Source organism: Lagenorhynchus albirostris, chromosome 12 (assembly GCF_949774975.1).
Source record: "Lagenorhynchus albirostris chromosome 12, mLagAlb1.1, whole genome shotgun sequence".
Lineage (NCBI taxonomy): Eukaryota > Metazoa > Chordata > Mammalia > Artiodactyla > Delphinidae > Lagenorhynchus > Lagenorhynchus albirostris.
In genome coordinates, this window is record NC_083106.1 from 11,783,615 (window position 1) to 11,808,848 (window position 25,234).

At 44.3% G+C, this 25,234-nt stretch overlaps 1 protein-coding gene across 1 annotated transcript in view; it reads right to left on the bottom strand.

Moving 5' to 3' along the window:
* Nucleotides 1–25,234, bottom strand: part of TIAM2 (TIAM Rac1 associated GEF 2) — a 232,152-nt gene that overhangs the window by 102,463 nt on the left and 104,455 nt on the right. Inside the window, exons 3-5 of the mRNA XM_060167248.1 lie at nucleotides 9,732–9,842; nucleotides 7,387–8,568; nucleotides 1,292–1,727 (exon numbers count right to left, since the gene is read on the bottom strand). Coding sequence (XP_060023231.1) covers nucleotides 1,292–1,727; nucleotides 7,387–8,562 — 1,612 coding nt within the window. The 5' untranslated portion in view covers nucleotides 8,563–8,568; nucleotides 9,732–9,842. The remainder of the gene's footprint in view (nucleotides 1–1,291; nucleotides 1,728–7,386; nucleotides 8,569–9,731; nucleotides 9,843–25,234) is intronic.

Consider the following 25,234-nt stretch of genomic DNA (forward strand, 5'->3'; position numbering starts at 1 on the left):
CTTTTTCACTTGGAATACTTTGCGGCTATACCTCCCTATCCTGTACTTGGGTAGCTCTTTGGTTATTAAACCTTAAAGCATCACTTATCCCTTCAAAATGTTATCTTGCTGGATGTGACCCATAATTCCAACCTTCCAAATCTCTTCCGTCATCCAGTAGAAAACCCCGCCTCTCCAGTACACCCAAGCTGGGTAAGCTCTTTGCCCTCCTCAGCCACAAGGTATCGCAAGGATCCAAATGCAGAAGTTGGAAAAGAGGACTGCATCCGTGTGGGATGCTGGGTCCTGGGTTTTATAAACCCTCCAGTTTGCTAGGGAAAGGAGATGAGATGCCTTCGCGGGTGCACCTTGCCCAGAGAGGGGCTTCTGGGTAATTATGAATTGACGCCAGCTCCCCAAGGCTCACAATTTCTAAATACGGGGAGCGCCGCAGACAGCTCCGGGCCTTCCACACTCGCTGCGTGCAGACGTGATTTCTGTTTCTGCCTTCTCCCGTGACAAGGAAGGGTGGTGGCCGCTAATGAGGTTTGACTTTGCGTACCACACCAGGTTCCGCTGACAAAGAGTCACAGGACAGCTGTGAAGAAATGCCGGAGGCTGTGGGGCTGCTCTGTGTTCACATCTGTATAAATCAACATGATGCTGACTCAGAGCCTTAGATCACTTCAAATAATCTATCCATCCACCATGAGCGAGGCGATTATAATTTTTTAAATGGCAAATGCTTGTGAGAAAACTTTATCATCTTAACAAAGCAAATGCTTTCTCCTATTTCCTCTGCATCAAAAAAAGAAGAAACAAAAGCATTTGTTGGTGACGACAATTAGACTCTCAGTTCATAGAGGCGAGGTGACACAAATCAAATAATGCAGACGAAATTCTTAGTTGTACAAGCTGGGAAGGATACCTCTTTGGAGTTTTGAACACGCACAGAAATTCATGATCTGTATTCCAAATAACTAAACTATGTTTGGTAACTTATTTGGGGCTCCCCTCCCACCCCCAGATGCAGGAAAAGTATTAAAAGAATGGTACAGAAATACCTATAAAATAATGAGCAATAGTTATTAAATTCAATCATTACTTATGAGAATGAATAATGTATACGAATGTTAAGTGAGGCATATTATACAGGTTTGAGAAGGTATTTGTAGGAAAACAGGCTGGTAGATTCTGGATCAGATGCCTTCATGTGAACTCAGGTCAACACCGCACTCCCTGACACTTCCTAGGAAAGAGGACAGCGGAGGAAAGGACCCCAGGGGCTCTCTGGGTGGTGACGATCACTTACCTTTAAGTGTCACCCAGTACTGTTTCCACTTCCTCCGAGCCACCAGCTCCAGCTTCCTTTCCTTCTGCAGAGTGACGAGGGGTTTGAAGAAGAGCCACCCGGCTTTGCGCACCACCCCCTGTTCCTTCTCAAAGAGCAGGTCCAGTTGCTCCAAAGAGCTGAGCGAATCGCTGCTGGATTCGGCGGTCTCTGTGGACGTTTCGAGGTTCTCCGTGTTGGTCCTGCTCATTTCCAGCTCTCGCATGAAATTCTCGTAAATGTTCTGTTGGAGGGGATCGCTGCCGATCGCGTGAGCGGATTCGCTTCTGTGGGACAGGATCTGAGCCGAGCCCCCTGACCACAGGGATGCAGATGCCTGGGAGGGCCCCTGCACGTCCACGTTCAGCCCATCCGAGCGACTGTCAAAGTAGTCACTGCCCTCCTTGGATCTCGGCTCCTGTGAGCAACACAGATGACCACCCATCAGAGGTTACATATGAGCAAAGCACCCCTTCCCCAATACGGCATACGGGTTAATAGTGTGGTTTGCTAAGACTGCTGCTGCAAAGCAAGATTCTTTTTTTTTTTCCTAATGCATCTTTAACCATCAAGTCTGCAAATCAGAAAGAATTATAGAAACAGTATTGCTCAACCCAACGTATAGCCTGTGGAATCAATGCTTAAAAAATGTAAACCAAATAACCCTGACTGTCCTAAATCTAACCCACAGTTAGCATCAAACAATGAACTAGTATATTCAAAACACACTAGCGAAGATTTCTGGACCGATCCTTCTTTGCCAATTGAGAATCAGTATCTTCCGGGAAAGAATTCGTGTTCTTGCAGTCTTGTTTTTCTTCTGGATCATTTTTAAGCTAAATTAGACAAGCACTAGTTCCAGACTCAAGGAGGGCGTGGTTTATACAAACTTTTCTTCCCCTCCCCACAGTGAACAGTCTCAGCTTCTCACCCCCTTCCAAGGTCTAGACACTGAGATCTCTAGCATCGTATTTTCCCTCTTTGGACAGTGAAAACCACGCACGTGGGGTTCCTTATCCACAAAGGGTAGTGGTTACCAACTGTAGCTTTTACTTCGTAACAAATATTTCTTACTTTGGAATTCTTTCATGAAAGGAATGTACTATTAATTCATTCACATTGTTTTATTTGAACATCTATTTTAAGCACTGGCAATACCAAAGCATGATTCTTTAATATTTATTCTGCCACAAAATCAGACACAGGCAGGTCTAAATAAAATTAATATTTATTCTAATAACCGCTGCCCCCCTTAGGACAACATGCACTGAACAGTGAATTGGCCATGTACAGAGATGAAAACACAAAGGTTTCCTCTAACGTCTAGATTAGAAGTCTAGACATTCAAGAAGAATAACTTGCATAGAGGCCATTCATTGGTCAACAGCAGTAAGGAAATTTTTCAGCAGAAAGTGAGCTAATTTATGACTTAAAAGACACTGACATTCCACACTTACAGCTTAAATTAAGGTAACTCTGCAGAGAGACTCTAATACTCATCTACTCAGAGGCTAGTGGGTTTTCCTCTCCATTAAAATAAAAAGGAGGGAAAACAGGTCCTTTAGTCAAGGACCATTGACTAAAGACCTTATTTTGAATATTCCCCTGTGTGGAGGGGTTTTCTTTTCAGAAACTTCATCCAGAAATCAAGTCGCAATTAGTTGCTTCTTTTGCAGGAAAATCATCAATAGAAAAGTGCTTCTAAACACCCAAGGGCTACAAGCAACTGAGCCCCAAACATAGCTGTTACTAATGAAAATATTATCTTCCGCTCTGTTTATATACTATGTCCCATAATCAGATTTATTTATACACTGATGCTTATGCAAGAACAGAGCAAATAAGCCAGCTGTGGTGAGTCACTTGGACAGGAAACTTTCAACATAGTTTAAGGGTTTTTTTTTTTCAATTGTCACTTTGTTGCTCTTCAAAAGTTCTTAGGAGATGAAGGAATACTTCTAATTTAGCTAGTATTGACATTATTTCAGCTATAAATAGGAGTCTCTGACTCACAGCCCCAAAACACTGGGATTGCCTCTGGTACCCAGCTAGAGCTATAATGGGGTGTTTCAAACCAAGCAGAGCCCTGACAGAGAAAGGCATCAGGTGGCAAACTTAAATGTAACCTGTTAGTACTCCTGACACTGTTCCTCATAAGAGGGAGACTTAAAGTCACAGCGCTAACTTCTAAATGTTCAACTGGAGCAACGCAAGACAAATTTTCCTCCTTGACAAATGGAGAAAGATCGCATTTCAGCATCCATAACTGATTCTTATACACAGACATGAACTTTCCTGGTCTCTAATAAATCTGTAAAGCTTCCCATCTAGAATCCTAATAGCTAGTGACTCATTTTCAGGCTAATAGGAAGGAAGGAAGGAAGGAAGGAAGGAAGGAAGGAAGGAAGGAAGGAAGGAAGGAAGGAAGGGGAGGGAGGGAGGGAGGGAGGGAGGGAGGGAGGACAGTTCCTAAATAGTCGGAGCTGGATTTCCTGATCACTGTGTTATGGGTGTGAAACTAAGGTGCTATGTTAGACATGTACATACAGAAGTCTGATTTCCATTTCCACCCCCACTGGATAATCGTAAACAGTGGATAACATAACGATGACAAGAGCACTACAGCAAAGAGCAGAGAGGAATTCAAGAGATGTCACTAATTCCTTTGGAGCTAAAGGAAAACTCTTATCACCATTCCTCACTCTCTAGGAAAAAGTACCAAATTTACTATGTCATTCTTCGTATGCTATTGTCCTTTTCACAGGAATGGCCACTGGTCCTCTGCAGAAATTCCCTGTGACTATGTAGCCCTCAAAGGGCAGTGAGAGCCTAAAATTAAGATGGTCAGAAAGCCGGAGTCTCTGTGTCCTGAATCTCCTCTGTAAGAAACTCTGCAGCAGTAGTCACTGCTACCCCTCAAATGTATCTGGTCCTCCCCTAGGGTACACGGCAGGACCATTGCCTACTCCCCACCCTCCTCCCTTGGAGTTAGGCAAGCCCACGTGACTTGCTTTGGCCAATAAATGCAAACAGAAGTGAAACGTGTCACCCCTGAGTGGGAGCTTCAAAAGCCAACACACGGTTCTTTCTCCCTCTGCCACAGAGGCTTGTGGTGTGTCAGATGGTAACTGCTCTGTGGACCTGGGGTCCCAGAGAGGAACAATGCCGACCAGAGTTGCAGCCTGAATGAGACAAAGACTCGCTTGTGCTAAACCTCAGAGAACTGCGGGCTTTTTGTTACCTCCGCATAACCTAGCCCACCCTGACTGACAGAATGGAAAGTTTACCCAGGACAGGAGCAAGGCCTCACAGGTCTCAGCAAGGCTGCATTAATGTGAATAGTTTACCAGCATCAAACACATGCCCTTCTACAGCACATGTGTGTTCCCTCCCCCTCCCTCTAGCTTTGAATAGTGTGATATTCTTTCTCAGCTATGTAAGTTTTTCCACTGATTCATCTGCTTTCAGGCTCTAACTCCCCAGAGTGGTTGAAAACCCTATAAAAAAAAGGACTGCTCTTTTTACGTCACTTTTTTCTACAAAGTCAAAACAAATATGTCTACCCATCATAGGAAGATTTTCCAAGCCTAAGCCCTGCTGGCATACAGAAGTCTGCGTGTGTAAGAGGATAAGCATTTGGTCCTTACTATAGTAGACTGTCACAAACTTTGCTCCTATGCACTGACTACATTTTTTAAGGATCCAAACTTTGTCTTCACGTTCAACTGTAAAAGAAAAACAAAGGCCAGGGCTTCCCTGGTGGCACAGTGGTTGAGAGTCCGACTGTCGATGCAGGGGACACGGGTTCATGCCCCGGTCTGGGAAGATCCCACATGCCGCGGAGCGGCTGGGCCCGTGAGCCATGGCCGCTGAGCCTGCACGTCCGGAGCCTGTGCTCCGCAACGGGAGAGGCCACAACAGTGAGAGGGCCGCGTACCGCAAAAAAAAAAAAAACAAACAAACAAAGGCCAGAGTTCCCTGGTGGCCTGGTGACTCGGGTTCAATCCCTCGTCAGGGAACTGAGATCCCAGAAGCTGCACGGTGCAGCCAAACAAAAAAAAAGAACAAAAAAGCAAAGGCGTGGCCAACGGAAGTGGCACACTTACCAAAGAAGTACATTTTGCTCACCTTTATAAATTATCAAAGCTTGACACAAGCAAAACTCAAAAGCTGCCTTCCTAGGCCACTTTTCAAAAATACAAGATAGTTTATTATCTTAATATTCAGTAACCCCAAAGTAATTACTAGTGGCTATCAACAGTACCTTGGCCATGTGGCTAGGTGGAAAACGCACACCCTTGAGCTTTAGCAGAAGTGGCTTTGGCCCTGGCTTCTCCCCTAATGAGCCATGTGTCTTCAAACTCCTTGAATATTAGTTTCTTCATTTTAAAATGAGAGGGAGTCCTTTCTAGCTTTCACATCCAGATTCTTTGATTGTAACCCGTCTGTTCTTAACTTCACAGGCTTACAGATCATCCAGTTAAATCTTTGGATGATACAGACTTGAAGGAGGTTCACTTCCCAGGGTGGCTGGGCAGCGAGGTCCTGCATGGGGCAGAACGTGGTCAATTCACAGTGGCAAAGGGTCTGCTTTGGACCTGAATGGAAACGGAATGAGACACAGCAGAGCCGGGTGTAAGCCAGGCCACAAGCACAGATGAGAAACATGCAAATAAGAGATGTGGAGGAACAGGCTTAAGGGCCACAGCAGACGAGAGCTGAACACTAGTCGACAACACAACACTTGCATCAAAAAGACGGGAAAGCTGTCTGTGTGGGACTGCAGCTCCCCAGAAAGTAGGAGTTCTCTCTCCAATTACGCTTGGCTGCTGTCAGTTGTTTGGGAAATGGCAGCTGAGAAAAAAAGGTCAAAGAAATCTCTACTACAGCACTTAGCAGTTTAGCATGAAGAAGTAACAAGTAAGGAGGGAGCAAATGACTATATTCAGGGGTATGAAGAGTTCTGTAATAGGACAACAGTCATCTATTCTTCGTCTCTGTGTAGAGGAGGAGAAAAGGGCACAAAGTACAATCTGGGGGCAGGGGGCATGCACCTCATACATAAGAAGGAAATAACTAATGGTAAATTTCATAGATCTGAAACAATCTGCTCAGGGAAGTTATTTTCTATCCCTAAAGCTCTATGCAATTTTATAAGTATATATCTATCTAGGATGGTTTAAATGCAATTCTACTAGAGACAAACTGGTCACTCAAATTTCCTTTAACAATCTGACTTATATTGAGTTAAAAAAACAAAACACTTTCTCCCTTCTATAAATGATTAAAAGTAAAAACAAACAAAGAGCAAGCAACTGAAAACCTAGAAATCCCGTTACCTAAGAAGGCAAACTATTACTTTCCTTCCTGATGTCGAAGTCATTTTGTTTCCCCCATTCAAACTTTCTATGCCCATTAAAAGGGTTACTGGCATCATCATGATTCTTATTTTCTCAACATCATCATACTTTTGCTATTCCACGTACTTAGGTCAAGATGTTTTTAAAACTGTTAGCTGCCCCATGAGGAGGTGGTGAGATTATACATATAGATAGATCACCCACATTTTTTTTCCTGATGTACCAACTGAACAACAGGAATTTTAATTTCTCCAAAGTAATATCGAGCTCAGCAAGGCTACTCATCCAAAAATGACAACGATCTCTCTCTCTTCCTTTCTGTTTAGGCTTTAACAATGAGCTCTAGCAAAATACTCAAATAACCAATTCACTGGGGAAGTCTCTCCAACACTGTCTTTTCTAAGAACCGTTTGGCCAGGTCTTGGGATGCGGCCTGTGGGATTCATACCAGAGTCCAGGAGATGAGACTGGACAGAATCCGGGAGACTGAAGTCGAGGGTTAAGAATGAAAATGCACATCTGAATCAAAAGGAAAGAAAGAAAACACACACGCACATACACCTGCAAACAAGATGGGCCGTGGCTTAGGCTAAACTCTTCGCTCTCACGAGTTCATTCAAGCCTCAGGACACGCTCTGCAGTAGCTTCTGCTAACTTCCCCATTTTGCAGATAGAAAACAGAAGAGCATCTTTCCTGGCGCTCCAAGCCTGACTCACCTGGAGTCTTCTTTTCTTTCTGGAGAGGCTTCCCGTCCAGTCGCTGATGCGGCGCATCCTGGCTTTCAGGGTGTCCTTCTTGGAGGGCTCCTCGCTCAGGGCCCTGGACTTGCGGCAGGGAAGGGTGAAGGAGGCGAACTGCCCGGGCTCCCCGCGCTCCACGCGGGCCGGCACGTCTATGTCGGAGGCGAAGGAGACGCGGGCGCTGAGGCTGGCGCGCGTGCCCATGTAGTCGTCGGAGAGCCGCAGGGCCGCGGGTGCCAGGCTCCCCAGGGTGGGGTCCGGGTAGGGTTCCCGGAGGGACGACAGGGAGGCGCTTTGGCTGAAAGGCTTTGGAGCATCCCTGGGCGGGAAGCCGGCGTGGAGGCCGGGCTCGGGCTCGGGCTCCGGTGTGCCGGGCGCCGCAAAGGAGCCCTCGGCCTCGCTGACCTCGCCAGCCGGGCCCCAGGGCGAGTCGTACCAGGAGGACTCGGAGCTGAGCGAGCTGCCCTTGCTGGAGCGCGGGCGCGCGACGGTGGTGGTGGTGGCGACGGCGGCGGCGGGGGAGGCGCGCGGGCTGGGCGGGGCGCCGGCCGAGTAGCGCAGGAGCTGCACGGGGCCGCCCGAGGCCCCCGGGGACGCGGCGCTGTGCTGGCCGCCGCTGTGGAATTCCACCCGGAGGCACCCGTCCAGCTTGCCCAGTGTCTTGATAAGCACCCTGGGGCTCTTGCGGTCCTCGCCGGGAGGGGTGGACGCGACGCTCTGGTCCCTGCCGTAGCAGTTGAGAAGGTGCCCATTGCAGTCCCTCGAGGCCGCGTGGTTATCCGCCGGTGGGTGCCCGACGTAGTGGAAGCCGTTCTCGGGGGAGAAAGCAGCATCGTTGCCCTGGAAATCCGATGCCGAGGCATTTGTCCTGTGCTTGGAGTAGGCACTGCCTTTGGAGACTTTACACGAAGGGCCACCCGGTCGGGATGCATAAGGCTGATTGCTCTTGAAGTGAGAAAGGCAGCTTCGGGCCAGCGACCTGGACTTGTACCCGGCTCCGCTGCTTCCGTGACCCCATCCGTGCAAAGACTTGTCATCCTTTGCATGAAGGCCACGGATTTTCAGGGAGCAAGGCTTTTGCTTAGCACCAGTAATAGTATTGCTATGATTTTTAGATCCTTGAAGGGTGTACTGACTCTCGGAGTTCCCCATTTTAACCTAAATTAAGAACAGTAGCATTGGTAAGACTCACGACCTAAATTACCTTCCACTATGACAGAACTTTCTAAAACTACGTTCTTCACATGACAAAGGAACCAAGCAACTTCTTTCTGAACCTGACACAACTCAGAGACGTAGGGACAAGAGTGACGTACGGAATTGGTTCTCCTCCTAAAATGCAGGTCATCAGCCAGATAAACAGTACTGCCCGCTCCTGTGCTGGTGATTTTAAGCGCACAATCTGTTGTCTGATGTTAATTCAGAAACTGAACAGGCATAGGAATCAGCTTAAGACAAGAGACCTCCTATAGGCGTGGTATTGGGAGGTTTTGAACCAATGATTCTTGAAGAGAAAAATGAGGGAAAAATATCTTTACTCTGTCACTCCAATATAATGATTTTTCAGTGACCACACAGATATATTTTCATTATACATAAGCTACTGGAAGAGTTCATACCATACCCCAATATAAGTGATTACTGCTGAAAAATGACCACATTTGTAATAACATGACTCTGGGTACCATACTATGTTGGAACTTTCATGTACCACACAGAGTAGGATATCAAAAAGGATAAGGCCTAGAAGTTCTCAAAAACTAAACTGAGATGGAAAAAAGGGGAGGAAAATACAAGCTCTCATTTGGGACAGAAAAACATTTTAATGAACCATCTCTAGAGCTTTTCTAAAGACTTTCAGGGTTCTCACTTTAGGACCTGATGACAGAAAAAAGTCTGAAGCTGACTTGTTAGAATGTGGGTATTAAAAAAAAAAACGGTTAGATTCTTTCAATTCCCTTTAACACCCCGATTTGCTTAAGGAGTCTATTAGTTAAGCCAAATTCAAGGTGAAACTTGATCCAAACCTCCCCCCCCCACCCTCAGTTTTTTATTTTAACCAGTATCACTGTTTGAGGCAAGTTGGAGGCGATGCTTCCACTCATGTCTCCAAATATATATAGCAGGCTTTTCATTTTAATTCTTTTGTACCTAAGAACGTACAGCCACAAAATTCAAAAGGGCTGACGTTTCTTTGGTGACAATTATCAAACACAGTTTAAAACGCAAATAATGGGAACAAATAATTAAACCTTTACTAATCCCCTAAATCACAGTCACGCAACTAGACATGAACCGCAGCTCCCATGAGCAGGATTTACCTGCAGTCTGGTCTGTGCGCTGAGGGAGATTAATGGTCAGTCGACTTGACAGGGTCCTGGGAGCAAGGCAGCATGGTTAGCAAGTGAGAGGAGTGAGTCCATGAAATGATCCTGAAAAGCAGAAATAGGAGTAAACTCTGTCAAGCTTTAACACCCATTAAAAGAAGGTTTCATGTCAGTTACCTGAAGAAACAACAGGTGCCCAGAATCCCTGTCAAAATAATAAATGGAATGTCTGTGAGCAGCCTGATCCATCGGGGTTGTTCGGAAGATGTGAAGGAAGCCAGGACCAACCCCTCCCCCCACCCCTCCCCCACCCCTCCCCCACCCCTCCCCCACCCCTCCCCCACCCCTCCCCCACCCCCCAACCTTGCAACGGCCTTTCACTCCACACAGTCTGCATTCAAATGTACGCCTTTGTTTCAGGGGAGAGCAGGTGAAAGTGCTGCCCTGAGTCATGGCTCATCTGTCACCACCGCTAGGAAAACAACTCACAGAAGCACCGTCCTGGTATGGCGAGAACGGGTCCCTGTTCCCCATTTGACGAAGCAGCAAAAACAAAACCCAAAATGTAGAGTCGCAGGGAAACAGCCCTTGGCTAAAATAATGCGGGTCAGAGAGGCAGACCCGGTGGATGAGATGAAAAGGTTTTCTCCAGCACCTGCTTGGGTCTCACTGCACAAGGCTGGAGGCAGGAAGCCCACCTTTGAGGGAAAGAGGAGGGGGGCTTGGGGTGCCGCCATCTGGCTGTGCTCATTGCCGGACACAAAGCCTTTATTTCCGCCACAGACAGAGCGAGCAGAGCAGTGAGGAGCCACTAGTGACTTTTTTCCTCTTAAAATTTTTATTTGTAATTGTGGTACAACACATGTAACATTTACCATCTGAACCAATTTCAAGTGTACAGACAGTAACGTGAAGCACGTTCACATCGTTACACAGTCCGTCTCCAGAATGCTTTTCATCTTGCAAAACTAAACCTCCTACATTAAACAACTCCCCACCTCCCCCTCTCCCCCCTCCCCCAGCCCCTTGTAACAACCATTCTATTTTCTGTCTATGAATCTGATAGCTCCAGGCACATTATGGAAGTGGAATCATACAGGATTTGTTGTTTGTGACTGGCATATTTCACTTAGCATAATGTCTTCGAGGCTCACCCGTGTTGCAGCATGCATCAGAATTTCCTCCCTTTTTAAGGCTGAATAATATTCCATTGTATGTGTACACAATTCGTTTATCCACTCATCTGTAAATGGATACCTGGAGACTGCTTTCTACCTCTTGGCCACTGTGAATAATGCTGCTGTGAACACAGGTATACAAATATCTCTTCAATACTCTGCTTTTACTTCCTTTGGGTATATACCCAGAAATGGAATTGCTGGATCATATGGTAATTCTAGTTTTCATTTTTCAAGGAGCCACCATACTGTTTCCCATAGCAGTGGCACCATTTTACATTCCCACCAACAGTTCACAGACTTCTAATTTCTTTACATCTTCACCAATACTTGTGATTTTCTATTTGTTTTATATAGTGGCCATCCTACAGTAATGAGATGATATCTTACTGTGGTTTTGATTTGCATTTCCCTAATGATTAGTGATGTTGAGCATTTTTTCATGGTTTATTAGCCACTTGTATAGCTTCTTTGGAGGGTTCGATGGTGACTTTTAAAGTTCATAAAGCACTAGCACGGGAACTAAGTATGTCCAGTGAGGCCAAAGACACAAGTCTATCTGGGACGATCCACACACACACATTTTAAATTGAAAAAAACATTTTTTAATGTCAAAGATTTCCCACTTAGGCATCAGCAGGAGATATAACAGCCTTTATAAAGACTGAGGCCAGCATCTAACTAACAAGGTCTGAAATGGTACCTACTACGTTACTGACCACACCTTCCCGTGGGCAGCTCTCCCATACATCTAAAAGGCAGAAGAGCCACTGGATGAGCTGCCACTAAAAAGTGGCCCCCGTGATACCTCTGACACGGGAGCTAGAACACAAGAACCCCACCTTTTGAAACTTCAAAACCTGAATTGTCTGTCTTTTCTCAGCTACACTCTTTTAACACAGGAACTAAAAGTGGCCAGAGAAGCTCCCAGCTGCCGGGTCTGAGACCTCACACAATAAGCTGATGGGCGTGAGCCTTTGTGTTTGTGTACTTTCATCAAGACCAAGGTCTAGGGATGACCCACAGGTGAAAGTCTCCTGGGCGGCTCTTTGTCAGGCCCTTCTGATCCCAGATCACGTGCCCAAAGACGAGCGCACACAGCACTGGCTTAAGGCCCCCAACCCAGCGGCATAACGCTGCCGCTGAGAGAGGGTCCCGCTGGGCCAGCCGCTCAAGGACACACAAAGACAGGGGTTCAAAGGTGCAGCATGGCTCAGGGTTGTAAGTTTATGCCCCAGCAGCAGATTGTAACCTCAACTTGTCTTACTCCTTGTGAAGTTAAATAGCTTAATTTAAAATTTCATGTCCTATTTTAAAACACATAGCCCTGAACCCTGTCCTTTCTGAGGTGCTATCCATTAAGACCTGCAACTTTGGGGCTCACAAAAGCATTTAATAAACACCTGTTGAATTGAATGAAAGCAATTTCACCTGTTAGAAGGTTGATCTGGGCACAAACTAAGAGCAGGAATCATCCCAACAGGATCTGGCTGAAAGACTGATGTATTAATCCATGGGGCGATGTCTCAATAATTAACACAGTACTGCCTAGAGAAAAGCCGAAAGGCAGACACAACATGCAATGTGACACGTGGACGATGCTGACCAGCTGTTCAACACCCCTAGTCAATCAATCCCACAAAAGGAAAACAGCCTTAAACTGTAGCAAGAAGAATGTATCTAATATTTATGAGGAATTTATTGACAGAGAAGGGTAATCTCTGAGGGAAACTTTAGATCTGTCCCTGAGGAGTTTGGCAAATTGAACTGCTATTTATCTGTCATACTTCAGCTGTGATTTTTTTGTCTGAAAGCAAGAGAATAAACAGGCCAGGTTTTCTGCAAGCCCGACTCTCTGAACTTTTACTAAGGGAATTTTATGGTATTCAAGTTAAAAAAAAATTTTTATTGATAGAAAGCAGGCTGACAATATCAAAATAACAGATTTCCTGTGAAATTTTTTTAAAAGAAAAGAAATAGCTAAAAGCCCCCAAGAGAAAAAAGCATGCACACTGGTACACTAACCTGCAGTAATACATCAGGTACGCTAACGTACAAGGCCCACAGCTGACCCAGAGAAAATTTACGTGCGTTACTCAGGAATAAATGAGAGGGTGCTAAGACTGTGTGGACTTCACAAATATTCTATGCTGTGTATATATTTTTTTTACAATTATTTTTTATTTATTGAATAATTATAATAAAATATTGGCATTTTAAAAAATTGATCACCATCTCCTGAACCTAAAAACAACCCTTGTCTTTTGTTTTCTACATTCCCTTCCAATCCCCAATCTGATGAATGTGCTATGTAGCTTTTTAAGCTAAAATCACAAACAAGAATGGAAGTTTTTTTCTTTTTTTTTTAAATTCAAGTATAGTTGATTTACAATGTTGTGTTAGTTTCAGGTGTACAGCAAAGTGGTTCACATACATATGATTCAGTTATATATATGTATTTATATGTATATATGTATATATCTCACATACACATTCTTTTTTAGATTCTTTTCCCTTATTCTTTATTACAAAATATTGAGTATAGTTCCCTGTGCTATACAGTAGGTCCTTGTTATCTATTTTATATATAGTACTGTGTACATGTTAATCCCAAACTCCTAATTTAAACTTTTTAAAATTGCAATCAATTACTACCCCAGAAATGTCCGGCAATGTGGAGGAATTCCACAAATACGTCATCAGAATCCCAGCAGCCACTGTGACCTACTGAACCTCACAGCAGGAAACTTCTAGGAGGAAATTCAAGATTTACCTTTTCTTCACTTGCCTTGAGCTTGGCCTTGAACTCATGTGTCAGACTGGCAAATTCTCTGCTTCCACATAATATAGAGTTCAGAGCAAAGGAAACTAAAATCCTCCAACTCTGCTTGGTCTCCGCCTGTACCGGCTGCCCAGATGGAGCAACTACAGGGAAATCAGAGACAACCCGAGCAGGCCAGATGGGGCTGTGCGGAGGGCTGGGGGCTGACTGGTGATGGCAAGCAGAACGGAGGCGTGGGGACACGGAACAAAAGCCAGACTTACGCCTTGGCGAGACAGTTAAGGGGAGCTCAACAAGATACCAACAAGGCTTCTCACGTAATTTTAGAAAGATTTTTATACTGAAAGAGGAGCCTCATCACTGGACAAGACAAACATTTCAGATAGTGATAAGAGCTGGAAAAAAGATAAGAAAAGGACTAACCATTAATCATAACAATATCTACTTGGTTCCCTTTACTGAGGGGTGGGAGGCTGAGGGGAGCTTCACTCATTAAGGAGACAAATCTCAGAATCCTTGTCTGGTTTGTGTCACAGAACTTGGCTTTAAGACCTGCTTCCAGCTCTTAAATAACATGTGAGTTTTAGGTCGAACTACTTATGCTTTCTGAATCTCTTTTTCCCCATTTGCAACTTGAGGATAAAAATATCTGTCCTACCTACTTCATGGATAGAGAATCAAGTGTGGAAATATATGTGAAACCACCTAAAAAACTGTGGAACACAAATATACAGTACTATTATTAATTTTTAGTGATAAATTTAACTTGGTGTACTACGATATCAGATCTTATAACAGTCTGCTGTTTCATTTTATTAACTATTAATCAGTACATTAATTATTACATGTTTATTATATAAATTTGGAACTTTCCAAGTTCCATTGTTAGCACTGATTTTGATCAATTCCCCAATAGTTACAGCATATAAAACTATCTAACTTGCCACACATGTGTCAAATGTCAACAGAAACAATGACACAAATCATGTACTTGTATTATTACATGCTAGAAAGTGTAGAAATGTAACCTAAGTGTTCACTGAACAGCTGGCGAATCTCAGCCACGGCGATGTTGGTCCCCAGGGGACATTTGGCAATATCTAGAAACATTTTTGGTTGTCACGCTGGGGCGCTGGCATCGAGCAGGTAGAGTTCAGAGATGCTAAAGATCTTACAACGCACAGGACAGTCCCCACAATAAATAATTACTTGACTCCATACGTCATTAGTGTTGAGGCTGAGAAACCCTGCCTTAAAATGTTACTGCCTGTCTCAGTAAAAACACTAAAATACAAGAACAAATATGCCGGAAAATCTAAAACCAAAGCATTCAAACTCTGTCAAGGACCCAAACTTACTAACAAACTCTGTAAATACAGCCTGAAGCTGCTTCTCCCATCTTGCCTCAAGGAAGCGCACTCCAAATGCACGGATACCCGGACTCGAAGGAGCTCATTTCTAATCATAAGAAAACTTGAACCCAATTTGTATGAAGAGGCAGGAGAAAGGAACATCTGGTCTCCATAGGAATAGTGCTGAGGGAGCGTAACCCTTATAAATAAAGTGGGCAGAAAGCGGGCTGCTGCTAAGGGCGTCAAAAGCTAAGTAGCCATTGTGGAGCCCCATTGGGTCTATTTCAATTCAGCAGGATTCCTTCCAAATGCATATTAACAGATGAAAAGACAAACCAATCTGCAGAAGGGATGCCTAACAGGACCTCAGTCGACAAACACGGCTGGTATTCAGCAGGGGAAAAGCAATAAATTCCACAGAGACAATAGCCCAGCTTTCTGCAGAGCACATCACCTCAGTAAGCCAATTTCTCACAAGCAGGGTCTCAGCACTCACACCTGTTTTCATAAAAAAAAAAACTTGAACATCTGCAGCACTGCTTACAGAAGTGTTTGTCCAAGGGTTCATGATGCATTGTTGGCTCATGAAATTCATTGAATGATTTAATACCAGTATTTTCAAAGGAACAGAATAGAATAGGAATGGAGCAGAGACTATAATAAAATAGAAAATAGAGAATTGTATCCCAATAATGGTAAAAATTGTTCTATGACATTAGAATTTTTTGTGTGCTTGTATGTTTGCCTGTATACTGGGTGGTGAAGTAAAATTATATCTCCTTGAGTAACGGTCTGAAAAAAGAACTTGAAAACAATGACTTATAAAACCGCAAGTAGCAGTTTCATCAGAATGGCACATCCATTCGAATAAGACCCAAGGACAACCCAAGTCTAGAGAGTCTTGAAACATCCAAAGGATCATCACCCAAGGCAAACACTTCAGCTAGAAAGAAGAAGAGCGAGAGAGAAAAGGACTCTCCGTTATTGATGTGCAGTTCTGGGCACCACATGTGACGTCCCCACCCTTCTGCAGGCTACAGATTAAGAGGAACTTTCCTTGGACATTCAGACCCTTCCTATGAAAGTTAAAAATGACCCCATAAAGAAGTCAGCCAAAGAACTGTGTCTTGAGGATGTGTGAGATTCTGCGAGATGGAGACAGAAAAGGACATTCCAAGGAATAGAAAATGGCAATCCAAAGACACGGGCGGCTCCAGGACCACTTGCTGAATCCGTATGTGACTGAATCAACAAGTGAACTAAGCAGAGAAAGCCCCCAGCTTGCTCAGGAGAGGTGACAAGGGCAGCAGGGGCTGAGCACAAGTGTCAGGGGTAACGTTGAGAGAGACGAGGAGGAAGAGGTAAGAGGGGAAGGAGGGATGAGGGAGAGGAGGCTGGGGGAGACCTTGCCTGTCCCTGCCCATCACCTTCGCGCCCTCCCCACTGTCCCCAGGAGCACCACACATGAGCCGTCTCCTAAGGACACTCTGGGACACCATCTGGGAAGGAGTCCACAGTAATCAGTAGCTCGAAGCCCAGCGTGGGAGGCAGCGTTGGCAAAAGAAGAAAATGTCCTTAGTGTTCGCAGAAACTTGGGAACTGATGTGAAATAAGAGTTCCACTCACCAACTCAACTTGAATTTCCGCAGACCCGCCTATACATCCACCCGTGTGCTGGGCACTGGAGAGAAACAAGAGTGATATATGATCTGATCCCTTCCCCAGAGGGGCTTATCAGCTTGTGTAGGAAGGGGGAGCAATGATTAACAGGAAACATTTGCAGAATCAATAAGCGAGTTTACAACAACTTTAACAGCACTGAGTTTATGAGAGACGTGGTGAGACCAACAGTCCCACAAATATTACTGGTATGTTTCTGGAATGTCAGTGAGTTGAGAGGCCCAGCTACCTCTGAGCCATCACAGAAACTGAAAATATTTCAGGGGTTTTTTAAAAATCAACTTTTCAATAAAAATTACAGAACTAACATAGTCTAAAATAAAACCATCCATGTAAAGATAAAACTTTTTTATTTTTCTTTCAAAAATTATCAAAATGCATCTCATACATTTTCATCCCTGCTCTTTCTAACACAGTAGCACGGAATTTTTTTTTTTTTTAAAGTATCAAATGTTGGGACTTCCCTGGTGGCACAGTGGTTAAGAATCCGCCTGCCAATGCAGGGAACACAGGTTCGAGCCCTGGTCCGGGAAGACCCACAAGCTGCAGAGCAACTAAGCCCATGCTGAACTGAACTACTGAACCTGCACTCAAGAGCCACAGCTACAGAGCCCACGCACCACAACTACTGAAGCTCGTGTGCTTAGAGCCCATGCTCCGCAACAAGAGAAGCCACCGCAATGAGAAGCCTGCACACCGCAATGAAGAGTAGCCCCGGCTCGCCGCAACTAGAGAAAGCACGCGCACAGCAACAAAGACCCAACACAGGCAAAAATAAATTAATTAATTAAATAAAAATAAATTTATTTTAAAAAATCGCTGACATTAAAAAAATATATATATCAAATGTTGAGTCCCACTCTGCATTTTCTCCCAAGTGTACTTCGAGTCTTATCCACAATTTGGCCAACAGCGGGGTCTCTACAGACCTTATACTGCTTTGGTGACGGCTGGAACCAAAGATGCACAAGATTCAAAATGCTCAGCATGACTTTTAAATAACCCTCTTTTGTAACTTGGGATTCAAAATGGTTTGCATGACTTTTAAATAACCTCTCTTTTTTAACTTTTAGGAACATGAGCCATTCCACAACAAGCGAGTTCAGACATGGGTAGGCACCTCCCAAGCTTCACACCAAGATGAAAACAGAAGACCGTGCATCGGAATCCCAGGCTATAACCACATGGCTTCTCACGGGCTCGGAGACCTGTCTGTAAGGCACGTGCTTCAGTAAATCAGAAGCAGGCATCGCACCCCTAAACCTCAGTCGTGTTCTGTGAACAAAATACACCGCGGTCGTTGTACCAGGTTATTCTTAGCAAAGTATTTCTTCACTGTATACTGTTCCATTTAAGTTAAAAAATGAACAGGCTTAAAGCACACATTTTTCCCCTCATTTAAACAGGGGCTTTCCTCACCCTCATAAATGTGTAACTATTTTCCTTCCATTCGGCTTGTAGCCTGATTGAAGCCTTCATTTCTATAGGTCTACGTCTTAAAGCCACAATGTAAGTTGTTCTTGGGCCTGAAGGTAAAATTAAACCAATCACTGCTGAACTTTTCCATAAATCATACATTATTCAAAATAAACCTGATTAGATTTTAGCTAGTAACTTTACAGAAACTTTCAGGGGAAAAAAGAAAAGAATAGCATTAGTACGTATAGTTTAAATTTCATAATTTACAGGAATTGAAAAGTTTTGATACCTCAAGTAGATGGGCATGCAGAGAGACAGGGAAGGATTTAATATGTCCTGAGATGCTGTGTGCCAGGGCTACCCAGGGCACAAGAACCCCAAGAGCTTAGCTAATCATCCCTGTTTTATAGGAAAGGAAATGTTAGCCTCCAGGGATTAAATAATTTGACCAAGATCCCGAAGGGGCAAAGGCAGAAATCCAACCTGGATTTCTTTAATTTTTAACAATTTTAAATGTTTCTGTGCTTTTTAAACCTGAAAACATCCCGTATCTTTTTTTAAAAAGTACAATCTAACTTTCAGTGTCCTCCTTCAGAAGAATGATTGGGAGCCATGCCCCTTTCATAAATACCTTTCCCCAGCGGTATCCGTTCTCCAAGCAGCAAAGGCTTCCATAGCTGGGGACGGGAACATGATAAAATGAAAAACTGCAATTTTAAGTTAACTAAGGAGCCGGAAGTTTAAAATGTAGTTATTCTGTTCTGCTGCTTTGCAACAACATTGCACAAATGAGAGCTTTTTTTTCTTGATAGTTTAAGCTACATGGTCATTATTCTAAGTATCAAGACCATAGAATAACCAAGGAGAATCTTCCTGAAGTTTCCATTTCATCTAATGCTAAGTAATTTAAACATTGTTGCCATAATAAAGAAACACAGATCACAAAGTAAAATATAAAATTTACATTTTGAGATAAAACACAGGCAGTCAATGATATGTAGCATTTACATTAGGTTGCTTTAGCTACCTCATCGGGTATCCTAAGCAGGATATACTTCCATTGAATAATGTGACAAATGTTTCCTGAGCAACTAGTCTGTGCTAGAACTGTTCTGGGCCCTGGGATACAGCAATAAATACACCTTCCCCCCCAAAAAAAAAATTCCTTTCATGGAGCTTATATTATAGTGGGGAGACTGAACGATAAACCAAGAAGGTAAGTCAATTATATATTAGAAGGCGATTAAGTACTTTAGCAAAAAAATAAAGGGGGAAGGGGGAAACAGGCAATGTCGGGAGAGGGGAGCTATAGGTCTAGAAAGCGGAGCAGAGAAGTCCTCATGACTGGTGACATTTAAGCAAGGACTTGCTGGAGGGGAGAACATGCGGATTCTGGGGAAAGAAAGAGCCTCTGAAGCAGAGGACAGAAGGTACAAATGCCCAGATTGGTGGACAGGCAGGAAGTCAGCTCGGCTAGACCAGGAGCCGTCGGAGGGGACAAGGAACCAGAGGGGAGGGGACAAGGAACCAGAGGGCGCAGCCCGAAGGGACACTGTATGGGCTCTGGCTTTCACACTGAGATGGCAAGTCATGATTAGAGGGCTGTGAATAGAGACGTCTCATCATGGGCCATATTTCAAGAGGACCCCTGCAGCTGCCCTGAGGATCTGGACTGCTGGCAGCAAGGGGGAAGCCAGGGCCTGTTGGGCTGGGAGGATAATTCACATGAGAGGTGATGTGGGTGGGGCTCAGGTGGGAGGGTTAGGAGTCTGGAGACAGGTGAAGGGAGAGCCAACAGGAGTCTCAGGTGGTTGGGAGTGAGTGGTGACAGGTCAAGGACGACACCGCGATCCTCAGACCAAGCCACTGGGAGAATGGGAAGGGCAGAGCAGAGCGGGCTTGGGAGGAAGAGAAGGGGGTGGGGTCTGCTTTTGCCACGTGGGAGATGCCCACTGGACATCACGGTGGCAACGCTGAGTAGACACTGGGATTTAGGAGCCTAGAGTTCCAGGGAGAGATGGGCCTGAGGTACAAATTTTCTATCACCCACGTGAAGATGGTATTTAAAACATACACTGGATGAGCCCCCTGAGGGAATAAGTAAACAAAGGGAAGAGAAGAGGCCCAAAGAGGCCCGGTAGTGCTCCAACACCAAGAGGCCAAGAAACAAGGAGAAACAGGAAGAGCGGTCGGTCAGTGGATCCAATTAAGAGGAAACCAAGAAAATACGTTGCTGACAAAGCCCACTGAAAAAAGGCTTTTCAGGGAGGAGATCATGAGCAAGGACCAAGTGCTTCTGGGAGTTCATGGAACAAGGACTGAGAACAGAGCCCTGGACTCAGCACCGTGCAGGCTACCGGTGAACTTGACCGGAGCAGACTCCAGGTGGAGGAGGCTGGGCTGGAGTGAGTCTGAGGTCCATGAAATTGAAGATGGTGAATAGAGATAACTCGTCAAGGAGTTTTACTCTAAAGAAGGGAGAATCAGGCGGTAGGAATGTAAAAGAAGTGTGTGTGTGTGTGTGTGTGTGTGTGTGTGTGTGTGTGTGTGTGTGTGTGTGTGTGTGTGTGTGTGTGTGTGTGTGTGTGTGTGTGTGTGTGTGTGTGTGTGTGTGTGTGTGTGTGTGTGTGTGTGTGTGTGTGTGTGTGTGTGTGTATCTGAGAATTTGATGTGGCAGGAGAGAGAGGGGAAATCCTGGTGTTGTCCTTTATTAGCCAAAGGGGAAGGAGGCTTCTCCCCAAGCCTGTTCATGCACCAGAGGGGGAACTGGCCCTAGAGCCACGACGCTGTATTAGAGAAACTTCAGAAAAACATCTGAGAACTAATAATAAACACATGAGGTAAGGCACCAGGACAAAAGGGTATCAACTCTAGTAAGGAACTTTTGGGCAAATTATTTCTCACTGTGCCTTCTTATAATTTCCAGTTTTTTTCCTCTCTAGGTCACATGTAGGGTAGAAAAAGTAAGTCAAGGTTTTTGCTATGTTCCGGTTACTTCTGGGTTTGGGAGTTGTTTTGTATTTAACTTTTGATTAATTTGTGATCAATTGTCAATGGAATCTATATGTATATACATATATGTGACTCTGTGTGTGTGTCTGTGTTCCATGAATGGGGGTACGCTTTTCATGAAGCTCTTTACTCTATTACCTTTTGATATCTTGGTTTTTCTTGGCTTACGTCTGTCTGTGAACAATGCTGCCTTTCACTTGTCACTCTACCTTCCAGGAGTGGCTACAGATGACTTGAAAACAAATCTATTTTCATTCTCTCCACTCAGAGTTTCTTTTCATTGGCTTTAAATGGTATGGACGTTTAGCTTTTGTCTTTCCCAGCCCATACACTCCGCATCTCTTTAGCCCTTCACATCTCAGCAATCCTACTCAATTCTGCAACTAGAGATGTGTCAAGGTCAAGTACAAAAACAGGATGGGGATTATAATTTCTTTCCAGTGTTGTCCTAAAGATACCCAGGATTTCTAAACCTTTATTTAAGTTTTAGGAACACCCTGGACCAACTTCATCCCAACACTACCTGCAGCACTTATCACATCCCTTTCCTAGAACAAAATGATTACTTAGTCTATCACTTTATATGTAAAGTTTATTTTTCCAAAAGGGCCTTACATTACCTTGGCACCAAAGCTAAAGTCCATCTGCTGTCTTCTGTTCCCTTCCAGAGCCTCTCGTCAGGCACAGAACTAATGAAAACGTCAGTCTTCTATTAGAGTGGGATCATGGGGAAAAAAACCTCTCAATATAAGGCCACAAAGAGGGACAGATTGACAGATGAAGTCTAGCCAAAGCTGCCTTATCATACAGGTTAACACATGGGCACCTAACTCTCTCTCTGGCAATAGTCAATGGGAATGATGACCATCGACTGAGTGTACAGCTTTGAACTTCATTAGGATCCAAGAAAAACAAAAGTCTTTGTCTTGTCTCTGACTAGAGCTTTAGGCCTGTCTGGTTTGGTAAGTAAGTAAGTATGTAAGTCAATGAAAGAAAGGAAGGAAGGAAGGAAGGGAGGGAGAGAGAGAGGGAGGGAGGGACAGAGGAAAACGGGTACGTATGTGTCAATTTATATCAGAGGGGCTTCCCTGGTGGCGCAGTGGTTGAGAGTCCGCCTGCCGATGCAGGGGACACGGGTTCGTGCCCCGGTCCGGGAAGATCCCACATGCCGCGGAGCGGCTGGGACCGTGGGCCATGGCCGCTGAGCCTGCGCGTCCAGAGCCTGTGCTCCACAACGGGAGAGGCCACAACAGTGAGAGGTCCGCGTATCACAAAAAAAAAAAAAAAAAAAAGATAAACCAGAATGAGCCAAAGTATTCCCAATTAAAGAGACAGGTAGTGTAGGGAAAGACCAACAAGATAACTGGTATCACATCCCAGCCCAGCAGCCAACCATCTTGGTAACTTTGGACATGCCATTTCATTTCTGTAGGTTTTCAGTTTTCCCATTTGAAAGATTGCCTAAGGTCCCTTTTCAACTCTACAACACTACAGACTATAAATAGCTGACAATAGAGTGTACCATGTATTCCTGGGATACTGACATTAACACCTCCTAGCATTTGGGAGTCCATCTGAGATAGAACTGAATAATCAAAAGACACTCAACCCACCATTACTAAAATTCAAACTGTTATAAACACAATGTTTAGAACCTTTCTGTGTCAACAGCCAGAAATTCAGGTTTATCAACTACTATTATTTCTTTTCCCTGTCTCTAATATTATTGCTATTTATTTTGAGTCCATACCTTTATCTAATTTTTTTTTTTTAGTTTCTCCAGTAAAACCATTTTATCTTGTTCCTTATTTAAGGAACACAATTTCAAATGACAAATGCAAATTATTATTTATTTATTTATACTTATTATTACTCCCCTTTTAAGGGATCTCACTAATGGGGTTTATTATCTTTATGTAAGTGAGTCTTACAAAGTGGGCTAAACCTGAAGGCACAGACAGACACAGAAAGGGGCCCCGTTAGGTATTTAAGGAGTGTTAGCTTTTCCCTCTAGGCTTCTCTCTGTGTTGTTTCCACATTCATTCGATAGCTGTTGAATAGGAAGAGGTTGCAGGGACCCTACGCTAACTTTATACTTCTGGAAAAGGGAATATGGCTCTTCTCGAACACAGTCTTGGACCACCAAGACAGAGTCATCTGCTCTACTTAGTGGTTAAGTGAAGGACCACTTCAGAAGGATAATCTCTTGGCAAGGAGCCCAGCCCTTATCTCGCACTTCTAGGCCTCCTAGATCAGGCCTGGGGTAAGCAGAAGGCTTTGCAAGTCACTCCCTCTGCACTGAAGTATTGAAAGAAAGGTGTTATCTACTTGCATTCAAAACACCATGTCAGTATGGAGTGGAGTCAGAAGGTTCTTCAACAGACTTCAGTTTCTGTCTACAAGCTCTGGTGAAAATCAAAGTGGCTGACATGTGTTAATGCGACTACACAAGAAGACAGGTGGGGCTTGCTCTGTCCCTGCTCTACGTGGCTGCCGGCTCTGTCACAGCAGCAATTTCTACTTTCAAAGGAAGAGCAAGAAATAAAACACTACCAGCATTTCTATTAATTCTAACCTACCTGGACAGCACTCACATTCCTCCATCCCTAAAAGACATTTCTGTAAAGGAAGACACACACTGAAGAGGCACACACATCACCCACCTTAAAATAACTCATAACCTCATTCAGCTGAAAGTAAGTACAAAACTTAGAATCCCTAAGTATGACGGAGGGCCACAGTGAAACGCTGAGACGTGTTAGGGAAAACTCTAGCAGCTGTTCTTCAGTACACTTACTTTCCAGAAATTCTATAAATAATCTTCCAAGTTACAATGACTGCAAGAAAGCTTCCTATTTCTGTCTCTCCACCTACCAATTTTCCGAGAATTACATGCTTGGCCAAATTAACATAAAGCTGAGGGAAGCGCTCTGCTGAGCCGGGTCCCTCAGTCCTTGCTGATAAACTCAGCGCTCAGACAGACGCCTAATGAATGAGCCGCCCCTGAGGGGTTATAACATGAATCAATCATCCCACTTAAATAAAGTGCTCCCCGCTGCCGCCGCCGCTGCCGCCCGCCACACACACACGACGAAGGATTCCCTTTCTTTCTCAGAAAGTTGGAGACAAAAGTTAAGGATAAACGTGAATAAAGAGTGAACATCAAATTACAAGCCGAAACTCTTAAACCAAGGAGCTCACTCAGCTCAAAAGTAAGGCCTGAGCAAGTTACATAATGAGCAGGAAACTATAAAATATAATCTCTGCGCACATTTTCATTTCCCTTCGTGCCCTGAAAGAATTAACTGGGAAAGATAAGGTCATAGTCATCAGTGCTTTCACATGGTCAGACTGAGAAATAGCACTTTCCTGAGATAGCAGGAAAAATAAATCCGTACAACATATACCATCAGCTTTGGGAGAGAGTTAATTAGTTAAAACGGGATGGGCAGCTGTGATAAAGCACTAATAGGTGTGTGAAAGCATACAGACACTCAACGTGAAAGGGACTGTTCCCTCATGCACACCAACGTGGGCAGCCCAAGTACAAAATAACATAAAACAAAATTCAGCACATGGTGACGTTACCAAAAGGAACATTTCAAGAAACACAGATTTCTCACATATAACATGAAGTCTCAACTGCAAAAGGGGGAAAATAAACTTTTATACCCTTACCTTTGCCAGAACTTTGGATGTAGCCAGTTCTTCTCAGGCTCTTTTAATTAGTCCACCAAGTTTCCCAGAGTCAAGGTCTATATACACATCCGTGGACTCCCTCTTCTTCCTGCCCATGGTAAGGCAGGAAACAACGTCTAACACTTCAAATGCTCGGCCGTTAAGAGCTAAAAACAGATCCTGTGCAATGCTGGATATATTTTTGTCTGCTAGCTACACACCCTCATCATGTTCAATTTTTTCCATTGGTGGAGGAGTATGATGCAGACTTAACCAGAAAGTGGTTTTCCATGGGCTGCCGGCAGCGATTAGGCAGGACAGCCTGCCGTCAGGGCCTCGGCTCGCCCATGACTGCGCTGCTGTTGGCCTCACATTCCAGAATTACCACCAAAGTTC